This window comes from Miscanthus floridulus, chromosome 11 (genome assembly GCF_019320115.1).
Source record: "Miscanthus floridulus cultivar M001 chromosome 11, ASM1932011v1, whole genome shotgun sequence".
Taxonomy (NCBI): Eukaryota; Viridiplantae; Streptophyta; class Magnoliopsida; order Poales; family Poaceae; genus Miscanthus; species Miscanthus floridulus.
Window position 1 is genome coordinate 29,853,860 of NC_089590.1, and position 12,306 is coordinate 29,866,165.

At 43.6% G+C, this 12,306-nt stretch overlaps 1 protein-coding gene across 1 annotated transcript; it reads right to left on the reverse strand.

Moving 5' to 3' along the window:
• Nucleotides 1-403: 403 nt before the first annotated feature.
• LOC136494727 (3-oxoacyl-[acyl-carrier-protein] reductase 4-like) lies at nt 404-7,379 on the reverse strand. The gene is made up of 11 exons (XM_066490910.1): nt 6,963-7,379; nt 4,621-4,763; nt 4,060-4,113; nt 2,948-3,028; nt 2,801-2,846; nt 2,628-2,722; nt 2,526-2,558; nt 1,856-1,990; nt 1,678-1,771; nt 1,032-1,114; nt 404-947 (listed from the first exon to the last, which is right to left on the reverse strand). The coding sequence occupies exons 1-11, from the start codon at nt 7,114-7,116 to the stop codon at nt 915-917; spliced, it is 951 nt and encodes a 316-aa protein (XP_066347007.1). The 5' UTR covers nt 7,117-7,379; the 3' UTR covers nt 404-914.
• Between the last annotated feature and the right edge of the window lie 4,927 nt (nt 7,380-12,306).

Genomic DNA, 12,306 nt, shown 5'->3' on the forward strand with positions numbered 1-12,306 from the left:
GAAAGCAAATCAGGTTTTTACTGAAGCACGGGGTAACCTGCTAGTACCACCTATCACCCGTGAACGCCGGCGAGATCAGACCCACGACGTGAGCATTCGGAGGAGGAAAATCGGAGATCTCAGTAACACGAGGAAGCTCACCTTTCTGAGTTCCTCACCCAACTCGTGTAGTCGTGTTTCTGAATTTTTCTATGTCCTCTGGTGGTGTGCTGCTGCTTTTGTTATATAGTCCTTAATCCTGCTGGCCTTGGGCTGCGACTTGGGCCAACGGACTGGATAGTCCATGCACATATTGATACGGTCCATCGCACTGCTTCCATGACAGACTGTTGAAGATAAAGCATAACGATGATCATGGATAACTCGTAGGAATTCAATCAGCCAGGATCCCAGTCAAATAGCATTGACAAATTGGCACATATCATAACATGAAAGCACACATTTCAACTTCCACATGCCTGATTTATTCCCAGTGAGTATTACAAAGAAAGAGAGAACTCTAATTTTGTTGTCCAAAATCACCCTCGCACAAGGGAGTACAATACCATCACGAAAAATTGGTTTCACAGGACATTTAGAAAATACCGACATCCGTTACGTAAAATACCACCGAAAGAATAGGCTGTTACCTTCAAATAGCATTTCGTCACGGTGCCGCTTTTGCCGTGAATTCCTCCATTGAGGCAGCTGGGTTGAGGAAGAAAGGTGTCTCGACGGAGGAATTCACGGCAACAGCAACCACCGTGACAGAATGCTATTTGAAGGTAACAGTTCGTTCTTTCAGTGGTATTTTACGTGTCGGACGTCTTTTGATGGTATTTTTCGAATGTCGTGATCTTTGGATGCTATGAAACCAATTTTCCCTACCATTAAATGTTAAGCAAAAGTAGAAGTGCATCAAGCTAACTCAAATCTTACATTACCATTCCTCCGTCAATTGTAAGCACCTGCACATAACAAAGGGTTAGTTGAGATGTTCAGAAACAAAACCCTGAAAAGTCAGGGGCATATACATTCGTAGTTTCACACACCTGTCCGGTCATATAGCTAGCTGCGGGGTTAAGGGCCAGGAACTCGACTAGCCCTGCAACTTCCTCTGGCTGGCCATATCTCCCTGGAAGTAGCATAATAACGTGTAGCATTAGCGCTCAGCGGTGACAGTCTGACAGATGAATCTTAAGTTAATCATTAGTGGGAAAAGGAGAATGTGCCAAAAAGAAAAGAAAGGACCAAAGAAATATGATAATACGCTATTTGCATATTGTGCCAAAATTAATGGATTATGGTTCTATAAAATGATGCTTGAGCCACTGTGTGCAAACAGAATTTGGATCTCAATTTCATATGCCATGAACTACCTAAATACGGATTTCAGTTCACGGCTTTGCTTTCTAATTTCTTACTACTCTGTTCTTGCAGTGTTTCTAAAGATAAAAACAATGCTAACTCTTATTATCCTATGCTGGTAATTTGTAAGTTGGGGCCCCTTGTCATCAGTTAATATATATACCAGGAATGAGCTTCCTTTCACAATCTATCAGAATACTAATACCAGCAAGTAACTTTCATATTTGGAGCGTCGCTTGACAAACAAAAGTAGCAAAAAGTCCCTGGTCAAGGGTGCACCTTAAGATGCAATCCAAGGAACCAGATGATCAGACAGCTTAAGATGCATACCTAATGGAATGGTTGACAAGATTTTCTTCTCAAGCTCTTCTCCAAGTTCGGCAGTCATATCAGATGCAATGAACCCTGGTGCAATAGCATTCACCTGCATGAATATTCAGAAATGCATCAGAAGCCAGACTAGCCAAAGTGACAAGGGAGCTAACAATGAAAAGATAAAAGTTCAGACATTGATATTTCTGCTTGCATACTCCCTGGCAACTGTTTTCGTGAAACCAATCACCCCAGCCTTGGCCGCACTATAATTAGCTTGGCCAACATTGCCAGTAAGGCCAACGACAGATGCAATGTTGATAATTTTTCCCTGCATTTTTACATAAAAATACACACATTACAACAACTTTTTAGAACGTATACAAGATAAATACAAACATAACTCATGGTAACAAACTATCAGCCCATTACTAAGGCACGACTCAATAGTTATGCATTATCAATGTGAGTCACTGACTGGTCTAAATTCTTAAGGTTTTAATCCCTTTCAGTTATTCATAAACACAAGGTAAACAATCGATGCAAGAAGCCAGTAATTTCTTTGTGCTTCTGAAAGAAAGTTAATATATCCTGAGTCGTGACTGGAAACTTTGTAACAGGAAGAGTTGCAACAGTTGTTTACTTATGAAACTTGAGTATTGCAAGAGTCCTGACTTAATTCTTATTGGTGCTTTTCTAACTAATTTGCAAGCTACCTACCACAATTCATACATGCTTCTAATCCTAGGTTGCATTTGTACTTTCAAATCCTGAAAACCAGTTGTAAATAAATAAAATTAAAAGTCTAGTCCAATTAGCATTCAGAAGAGATGTGTGGACCAATTTGAAGAGCAAACAGATTGTACCTTTTTCTTCTTCATCATTACTTTTGTTGCAGCCTGAAATGAATATGTTGTATAAGATGCATATAAATATAAATCATGAACAAAGAAAGATTGCAAACTTACCTGTGTACACAGGAAGACGCCTGTAAGATTCAGATCAATTACATCTTGCCACTGAGATTTCTTCATCCTCATCAATAATGTGTCTCGTGTAATCCCTAATAAGAAAATATTGTTTATTTGCCAAACAAAGTCGACCAAACAGGGAGCATGTGCAATCTACCAAGGGAACATACCTGCATTATTTACCAGCACATCTATTGTTCCCCATTTATCTAGAGCCTAATTCAATCAACACATGAATCATAAAACCATGGTAATAAAGATTGGTGTGTTTAAAAGCGAAATGGAACATTTCCTTTCTGTAAACAAAATACACTCACTGCTTTCATCATAGATTCTACATCAGCTTCTTTCGAAACATCTCCTCCAAAGGTGATAGCCTCACCACCAGATGCTTCAATCTGCAAAAAAGACAATGTAAGCATCTGATGGAGTATGTTCAAGATGGAAAAGGAAAAAAGATAATAAACTGCCATGTCAAAGATTGCTCTCTAAAAATTTCTTGGCAGACAACTGTCACCAAGTTTCCAAGGATACTTAAATAACTAATTTGACTTAATCATACAAAAAGGTTAATTTTAATTAACCACATTCAGGAATCACCTTTCTATTGTTTTTTTAATCTGCACTCCTTGCATTGTTGTTGTTACTATTCTACTTGTCAAAAAAACGGTAACAATATACAACAACCAAAGATAGTGCAGAATAAGAATTGACATCAAATTTTTATTTGATTTATGAGATATAATTAAAGGGGCCTAGTGTATGATATGAATTAGGATAGAACTTAGAAGGTACACATTTGCCAGAGTGAGGGTGAACAGCGATCAGTTAAGGTAGAATGTGCGAAATAGAGTTCTTGAGGCAGAGTAGAACTTGGACAGAGGATATGCTAGGCTGAGGGCGTATGTGAGAGACTATAGGGGAACCTTACTTTGATTATTCCTAGCTTAATGAAAACAGCTGCATGGACACCTCTTCAATAAGAATTAAGAGGCATCCCTAATAACCTAACCAACAAACACCATGTCTAAGCAGCTAACATGGTAAACCATGAAACAACCCACAATGTCCATGTGGCTAACAAGCCAACCCCATGCACTTATGCTTACTAAGTACTAACAGCTTCTTAAATCTTAACTAATGCATCTAGTACAAACTAAGTATTGTGCCCGTCATCCAGTTGGACCAAGGCCCAGCCCACAACCATGAAAGAACATTTGAGTCTGAGATAAGGATTGTACAATGCTGAGAATCAGGGAGAGCGATAGCAGCAGTGATCTTAACTTGTAGTGAAAACCAAAGCAATTTACTAATAACAGTTACAATAAATTGGTTATGCACCGCTTGATTGCCCCTATGTCCGCTTTCTAAAGAGTTTCAGAGAAACAAATAATACCCAACAAAGTAATTTGTGAATGGACATGCTCACCTCTTTGGAGACCTCTTCAGCCTCTTTGGAGGACCGGGCATAGTTTACCAGAACCTAAAAATCAAGCAAGAGTCAAGTCCCTGAGATTAGATCAACATGTAATCACATCAGAAAGAAGACACTTTTTATCTGGAGGCAGAGATGCATTAGCCTATATCTAGGCTTGTGCAGTGCAGTCTGCCCATGTTTGGTTGCCCTCAGAGGCGCTTATGCAAGAATTGCATAGCGCTCAAAGCGAAAGCAGCTCCAATGCATCATTAGCTAAAACGTCAAATTTGGTCATATTAGGCAATACAGATTTGCACAAACCGATGGGGCCACACAAAAATGAAATATCATCACCTCTCCTACCTCTACTAGAAACATGAGACCTATACTAAAATATGGAGGTGACTACATGCAACACAATAAAGCAGCCAAACACAATTTTACAAAAATGCAGCTTGCCTATGCAGGACAACCAAACACCAAGACATTGCATACGTTTATGCTGGCTTGGGTTGTGCTGCATAAGGTCTATGGAGGCTAATGCAAGCAACAATCACAGCCTAAGTTGCTAACCTTGCATCCCGCTTTTCCAAGGGCTAGAGCAGTTGCCTTTCCAATCCCTCTAGAGGCACCTGTAACAATAACAACTGGAGCTTCCAGCTTGGTAGCATCTTTTACAACTGCTTGTTCAACAGCGGCAACATGGGTTTGCACACCTGCAGACAGAAGTTTGCTTAGCACTGACTACAAAGAAACAATTAGGTTGTTTCCAGCTTGCCGTGACAGAAGTTTTAAAGAAGAATGCTACATTCTTTTTGACTCTTTCTGAAAGAAATGGTTCTACTATGTATTGGTAAAATCATGAATCTGTTAAGGAAAAAAGTTTTATAGAGATAGAACAAGTTTATAGAAGAAGGGGAGCCTTGGCGCAGTGGTAAAACTGCTGCCTTGTGACCATGAGGTCACGGGTTCAAGTCCTGGAAACAGCCTCTTGCAGAAATGCAGGGAAAGGCTGCGTACAAAAGACCCAAGTGGTCGGACCCTTCCCCTGACCCTGCGCAAGCGGGAGCTACGTGCACTGGGGCTGCCCTTTAGAACAAGTTTATAGAAACTCAAAAGCAAATGCATTGCATATAATAAAACGTAAATTTTCAACCAAGGCAATAATAAAACTAATACCCTGTTTCAATGTTTGGTGCAACTGGATCTTTTACTTCAAACTAACATGATGAACCTAGCTACCATCTGCAGGTTCAACATAACATGTCATTACAGCATAGTAAAGTACATCAATTTGTGCTATGTGCACGTTCAATTATTACCGTCTTCTACGTCTTACATGCGATGAAATTCTAAGTGTCCAAAAATATTGCCAATGCTTTCGGCCACTGAGGGACCATGTTAAACCTGTATACAGTACTGGGCAATTTCTTTCACAATTGAACTGGTAGACATACCCTAAAAGTCCACTAAAATAATCAGCTATCTAGAATGAAATCCTACTCAGGTCTCATTTCTCTAGGTCAAGTTGTCAACAGGGTTGAATTCAGATGCATATCTCACTGTCCAGCTAGATTCAACCTCAGTGTCAATCTAACTTAAACTGGAGCTGAATTGGGGATAATAAAAGAACAAAGAAAATAAATGTAAGTTTCTGAATGAACAAGATTTGACTCTCAGTATCAATCAGTATAAAAGAATCATGTATAGACACAATTTTCCAATTGGAGAAGTTAAAAATAATCTACTTCCAAAAACTTAGTTATAGCATTTCACACATATGATATATCACATTTCTTATGTATAGTAGCACAAGATGTAACTTTTGTAGATTTGTTAGAAAAATGTCCTATAAGCTCCAATAATATTCAATTACTTCCAATTACATCTAACATCCATTAATTACACCTACAATAGTTGTCAATGTTTATAGAGATAATCAGCCAGTCCTCATCCTCTTAGTTCTCCCAACCACCAACAATCTCAGCTTTTCCCATGACCACCACAAACATGTGCGAAGAAACCCTGGTGTTGCCACCACCAAGCAAGTCTGCCTGTCACAATCCCTGCACATGGCTATCCGAAACAATGGCATTGGCTAGGTGTGGTAAACAATGGCATTGGCTAGGTGTGGTAAGCAAGGAAAATGGAAGATCAACATAGGCATCACGAGTGAGGAGATACTTGTGCCACACTTGAGATCGTTGGTCACTGCAGTGAAGGCCAAACACGCCAGTCAAGCACAATATTGACTGGGACAGATCTTGATTAAATGCCGACAAAAAAGCTAAGACTAATGGTGTGGCATTAGGCTCAGCCCATCAGCAGTATCTCAACATGCAAGGATAATATGATCCTTTTATCGTTCGAATCCGAATGCATAGCCATTCAACTAGTAGGTTCTGCTACAACCAACGCTCCTTTAAAAACTACTACGCACCAAATTGTACATAGAACATGTACGGAACATGTTCCAATTTCCAACTGAACAAAAGATAATCTGAGTCAGACTTTTCATGTTTAATTAACAAAATGTAACACTAAAGAAATGGAAGCTACAAATTTCAAAAATAAAATGAACTGTTTAAGACTGTATAATACACACAACCTGACTAACTCCATCATGATGCTCCAGTTACTACTTAGTAACGCAGATATAGCAAAACAGAAGTAATCCTGAACATGAGCTCGTTAATCCACATACTATGCAAAATTTCACCTAGCGAACGTGGATCCTAGGCATCATAAGCAACCAAGCAAGCATTCCAGGTAACGAAATATGAAAACCACATCATTTCGCTCGCCATGCTACGGTACAGAAGCTAGATCTCGGAACTCTACCCCCAACAAGACGACACTGAGCCGAAACAGAGCAGCACTCTTGAACGAGATCAGCTCAGAGAGGGGGTCCTCACCAGAGAACCCGCGGCCGGACCGCAGCGTGGGCGAGGAGCGGGCGGCGCCTCCACTAAACGTGACGAACCCCCGGCGGGAGGCGGCGGCGGCCCCGGAGCGTGGGGCAGCCGGGGAGGAGACTGCTGCTGCGGCGGTGGCGGCGGCGGCGGCCATGAGAGAGCGTCGGGACGCGAAGGAGGCGAAGAGGAGGCGGGAAGCCAGAGGGAGCAGTGTGCTTTGGAGATGCAGTCGGAGTATTTGTAGCCGTGGCGGCGCAAGGATGCGGATGAGACTATTGGGGGGCTGGGACTTTGGAAGCTCAGCGAGGACGGCGCGGCGGGCGGAGCGCACGAGGCGAGGAAGGGGACGGGGACGAAGGCGGGTCCGAACCCGGGGCTCCGCTCTTCGCCCAGTGGACCGAGCACGAGCAGCCCCACGGTCTGACTTGCATCATGTCGCTAACGATGAGCATCATGTCGCTAAAACGGTACCAAAATATCTATATTTAATTCCATCGAATTTATATTTTTGAATAAATTCAAATTCGGTTCGAAATTCGGAACACCAAATTCGAAATCAGAACGAAAACGATTTAGACATTTTTTCAATCATTTTCTACTTTTTTACTTTTAATTCGGAATATCCCGAATTCGAAATTCGGTTTGAACCAAATTTAGCCCACTATAAGTCCAATCTTAGAAAAATTATATCTTTTTCATACAATGTCGGATAAAGATGATTTTTATATGAAAATTGTAGCTCTCGACGAGATCTACAACTTTTTAGTTCTTAGTTTTTTTTTATTTGATGTCTTGAAGATGTTCAAAAAATTAAACAAAATCAGCGATATATTAATCGAGTACAAGCGCTTGTTGCCTTAAAAAAAATCATATCTTTCTTACATCGTGTCGAATGGAGATACTTTTTAAAAAAGTTGTCGGACTTGTTAATTATTATGTACTTATTAATTGTTATGCACTTGGTCCTACGGGTCAATATTCCGTATTGATTTTTCGTATACCAACCATGTTCGACATAATTCCGCTCGAATTAGTTTGTTTTCGAAATTTTTTATATTCCGTATGTTCGTATTCGTTTTCGTGTCTGGCTTTACCGTTTTTGTTTTCGTTTTCGTATTCAGATGTAGAAGTAGAAAACGGTTGAGAGTTTTTCAACCGTTTTCATCCCATGTCGTAGGATTTTTTTTTTAGAAACTAGTATAGCTTAGATGAAGGGCCTTTTAGCGTAGCTCTCCAGAGCAGCTGTTTCACTTTAGAGCTATTCTACGGATCGTTTGATATAGAGCTGAAGCTTTAAAATAGACTCATATGTAATTATTGAAACATAAATCCACCCTAAAACGAAAAAACACATTTTCGTCCTCCTGCGCGGCACAAGGCTGGGCTCGGCCCTGCCTGCCATGGCTGGCCTCCCATGCGGCGGGACGACGTGGGTGATCTGGGCATCTTGTGCGCATCCCGGGCGGCTGCTCGTGGATTGATTCCTGCACCAGGTCCAACTCCCGGAGCTGTCGCGGGCAACCGGCAGGGGATGCTGGGCCATGGCGAGGCACACGCCGGCGGTGGGGCTAGGCAATGGCGAGGCGCGCGCCAGAGACGAGGCTGGGCCATGGCGCCAAGCAGCAGGGCGGCGCGTTGCTGGGCTGGGCCACGGCGGGCCGCGCAGCGGCGGCGAGGGGAGCGCCGACGGTGGAGCGCTCGCGGGGCAGTGGGGCCGGAGCTGGTGCGACGGGCGGCCAGGTAGAGGTCGCGACGAGAAACAGAGGCAGCGAGAGGGGAAGAAAAATTAGATGGAACTAGTATTTTTGTGTAATGAGTGGCAACGGCGGGTATTTTTCACCGAGTTTCTAGAGCACCTCGATTTGGTGGTTTGGGATTTCATGGAGCTAGGACGTTTGTCTGAAAAAAAATAAGAGCGGCTTAATTATTTAGGATCTGGAGCTAAGTAGAGCTCCGCCAAATACCTCGTAAAGGCATGTTTGAGATAACTCCGTAGCCGGGGGGCGCAGCCTCCCCTGGTCATAGTCGCCGCTAGCCTAACTGGGATAGGATGACACCTATAGGGACGGCGACGAGCGCGTGGAGAAATTTCCTTTCTTTGTTTCCATAAACATTGACACTTGGGGTCCACCACAAGGGCAAAACATGTCATTCTACCAAAACCTTAGTTTCAAGGATTTGGAGCTGCTGTGTAGGTGGATGCCGGATCCACTAATGGAGCTGCTCCTTGCCGAATCTCAAATCCAGATTCACTTTTCCAATGATGGAGTTGTCTCAAATAGGGCCTAAGTTTGAGGAATACTCTTTCCATAAAAAATATTTCTTATTGTTGAGGAGTCAAATAATTTAAAATTTGATCAAATCTTATAAAAAAGTATTAATTTCTATGATACCAAATTGTCGGTGTTTTGTCAAGCGACGAGTGAATTTATACGTATGTCGCGCTGCTTTAGCAAGACGATGGTAGCATCCAAAGACACAAGGAATTATATTAGTTCAGGCCAGATCCCTATGCCCAGTCTCAGAGAAGATCGAGTGCGTGTTCCTCGGTTGAATGCTCTGAAATTCTTACAATGGGTATGCAAGAAGATAGAGAAAGGTAGGAGAATAGTGGTGAGGGACTGCCCAAATGAAGTCTTGAGAGTCCATCCCCATGGATGGGAGCCCTGGCCGCCATTATATAGAGTCCAGGGACTAGATTACAGATGGAGATGGGTTCTCCTGACCTAGTGGTCATGAGCCCAAGGGATGGAAAACTAGTAAACTTAGCTTGCAAGGAAGGTCGTCTTGTCTTGGCGTCAGCGTACGTCCGGATATGGTTGTCGTCATGGTCTTGTGCCCACGTCGCAGCATGGCATGGCGTGATGCTATAGTGTCGGTCGTGACAGCACTGTTAGCACGGTGTTGGTTCGTCGGCTGTCATGTGCGACGTGAGCTTGTTGTGGCCCTTCGTCATCGTCTCTTGTTCTTCCGAGGGCATCGTGGCGATAGTGAAGGAGTAGGTAGCCATCACTAGGTCGTTGGTCGCCTTGCTGGTCATGGAGCTGGTGGCCTCGATCCCGAGCTGCTGGGTTGAGGCCGTCGTTGGCTTAGTTGGTCTTGAAAAGTCAAGGTCGTGGTTGTGTGCCCATCCCATAGTGGGTGGGGCCGTATGCCCATCTCGTTGTGCCGTATTTGGACGGTAGCCTACCGTATCGGTTGTCACTATTTGGCGGTGTTGTCTTATCCATGCAGCGTGGCACAGGGTTGGCGTCTGTCCTGACCTGTGGAGTGAGTGGGGCATGCCTACCCCTGTCAGGGCTGGCATGCCCGATGGGACTCGGTCCCTCCTCGTCCCTTCCTAGGGGTTAGGACCGAGGAGAGGTCGCACGGTGCTGCATAGCGTGCGTTGGAAGGAGGAGGGAGAGGTCGTGGTCGACCTCCCGTCTTAGTGCGTGGCCCAGGGCCTTTGTAGCCTAGATGAGCTACGATTGTTGGGCCTTTGCTAGTTGGGCCATCGTGGGCTTCCGAGCGGCCAACTAATCGGTGTTTTGAGATACCCGAGGTATCATAACCCTGAAAGTAGCCCCCGAGAGTCTTTATGATCTTGAAGTGATCGTGGAGACGCTGATTATTGACGATCACTAACACCTATTTTGACCATCAACATTTCACCCAAAAGCATGATAAAGTAAAGTAAATCATCATCACAAGTGTTGAATTTTATTTATAATTCACCTATTTCCACTTGTACCTGTAGAATTATTTGTATGCAAGAATTATATCAAAATTTGTGCAAACTAGTGACAAATTGGACAAAGGGAGCAAGTGGGCATGGTAGGGGGGCTAGGGGCCCACATGCCACGCCGGCCGGCCCCACAAAGGCATCGCCCGGGGTGCCAAGTGGCCCTGCCACATCACTGATCTATGGGAGCTACTCCACAAGCCTCCTCAAGCGTCCATTTGATGTTAGTTTGATCCAAAGGACAGGATGGAGTGGCCTTGGATCCATGGGTCCATCGTCATAGGCTTGGAGGCCTCCAACCGACCTCCTGCCCGAAATTCAACATGTGCTGCTCTTATAACCGCCTTTGGGAACCAACTAGCACCGTAGGATGCAAAGGCGGTGCATCCTAGGGCTGGCTGACACCCCTATGCCGCTGCCAGGTGCCCTGGGGTGGCCACCGACCTCCTGACTACCTACAAGTACCTCACTACCTCTCCACACTATAAATAGAGGGCGTGGAGCTCAGTGGAGAAGTGCCTCATTCAATTCCAAGCTCTCTTAGCTTCTCCAAGCTCTCTAGTTTAGTAGCTTAGTAGTAGAAGTAGTCTAGTAGTGGAAGTAGAGCAAGAGCGGAGCTTTTCTCGGAGTCTGGAAGAGTCTTTCTGGGTCTGGTATAGCTCCTTTGTAATTCTTTCATTTAGCATTTACTTTATTCAGTACTTTATTTAGTAATTATTGCTCTGCTTTGCTTAAGTACTTGTTCATTATTGTTCATCATTAGTGAGGTTAGGTGCTTATTGCTTGGCATTAGTATCATAGGTTATCTTTTAATTAGTAGTCTTTCATTAGTACTGGTTTCACTGTCTGGTTAGGATACTTTGACCCCATTTCATCAAAGCTCAGATCAAAGTAGTAAGCCTATATATTAAGCTAGGTGCTTAGGCTATAGATTACATGTGGATACGGCTAGGCCTCTAGCTAGATTATGGTATTTGGCAAGTGTTGACAGCCTTGTCTATCCTCTGTATTCCACCACGTTAGGTCTAGTTATTAAATCGTAGGGTTCATGGCAGATCTTGTCTATTTAACTCTCCTAGTTGGTAGGTGAGCTGTACCAAAGTACTAGTGCACTTCTCCTAGTCATTAGTTTACCCTTTGTTACTGAAAGATAAACTGCTCGCTCTCCCACCTAGCTATTCTCTCTCTAGTGCAGCTTGTTTTATTTAGTTTGTTTAGGTAGTTCACACATACCCACCATTATTGTTCACCTACCTAGGATACACTTAGGCTTTCCTTTAGCAATCCTAACTACAAATATAAATTTAGCCTTCCGCCTTCCTGTGGGAAAATATAAATTTGACACTCGGTACTCACCGATCGAAGTGCTACACGATAGTTCTGTGTGCTTGTGGAATCTCTCCACTAGTCGTTAAGAAGTATCAACACTGATGTCTACGTGTGTCAAGTATAGGCTCGAGGTCGTGGCTGGTCTGAGTTTGGAGCTCGACCCCTTACTGGCTGGAGCGTTCAATGCGGTAGGTGGCTGTTGTGTTCCATCCCATTAAGTTGCCTTGATGGTCCGGTACGCGACTGCTCTACTAAGCCTAGCCGTGTCAGAGAGCTGCATGCCAGGGTACG

What these genes read in the sequence shown, in the direction of transcription:
- LOC136494727 (XM_066490910.1), bottom strand. Translation starts at nt 7,116, where the DNA reads ATGGCCGCCGCCGCCGCCACCGCCGCAGCAGCAGTCTCCTCCCCGGCT. An exon ending in GTCCGGCCGCGGGTTCTCTG is followed by an intron (nt 4,764 to 6,962) that starts GTGAGGACCCCC and finishes TTCTGTCTGCAG; the next exon opens with GTGTGCAAACCCATGTTGCC. An exon ending in CTGAAGAGGTCTCCAAAGAG is followed by an intron (nt 3,029 to 4,059) that starts GTGAGCATGTCC and finishes TCTTTTTTGCAG; the next exon opens with ATTGAAGCATCTGGTGGTGA.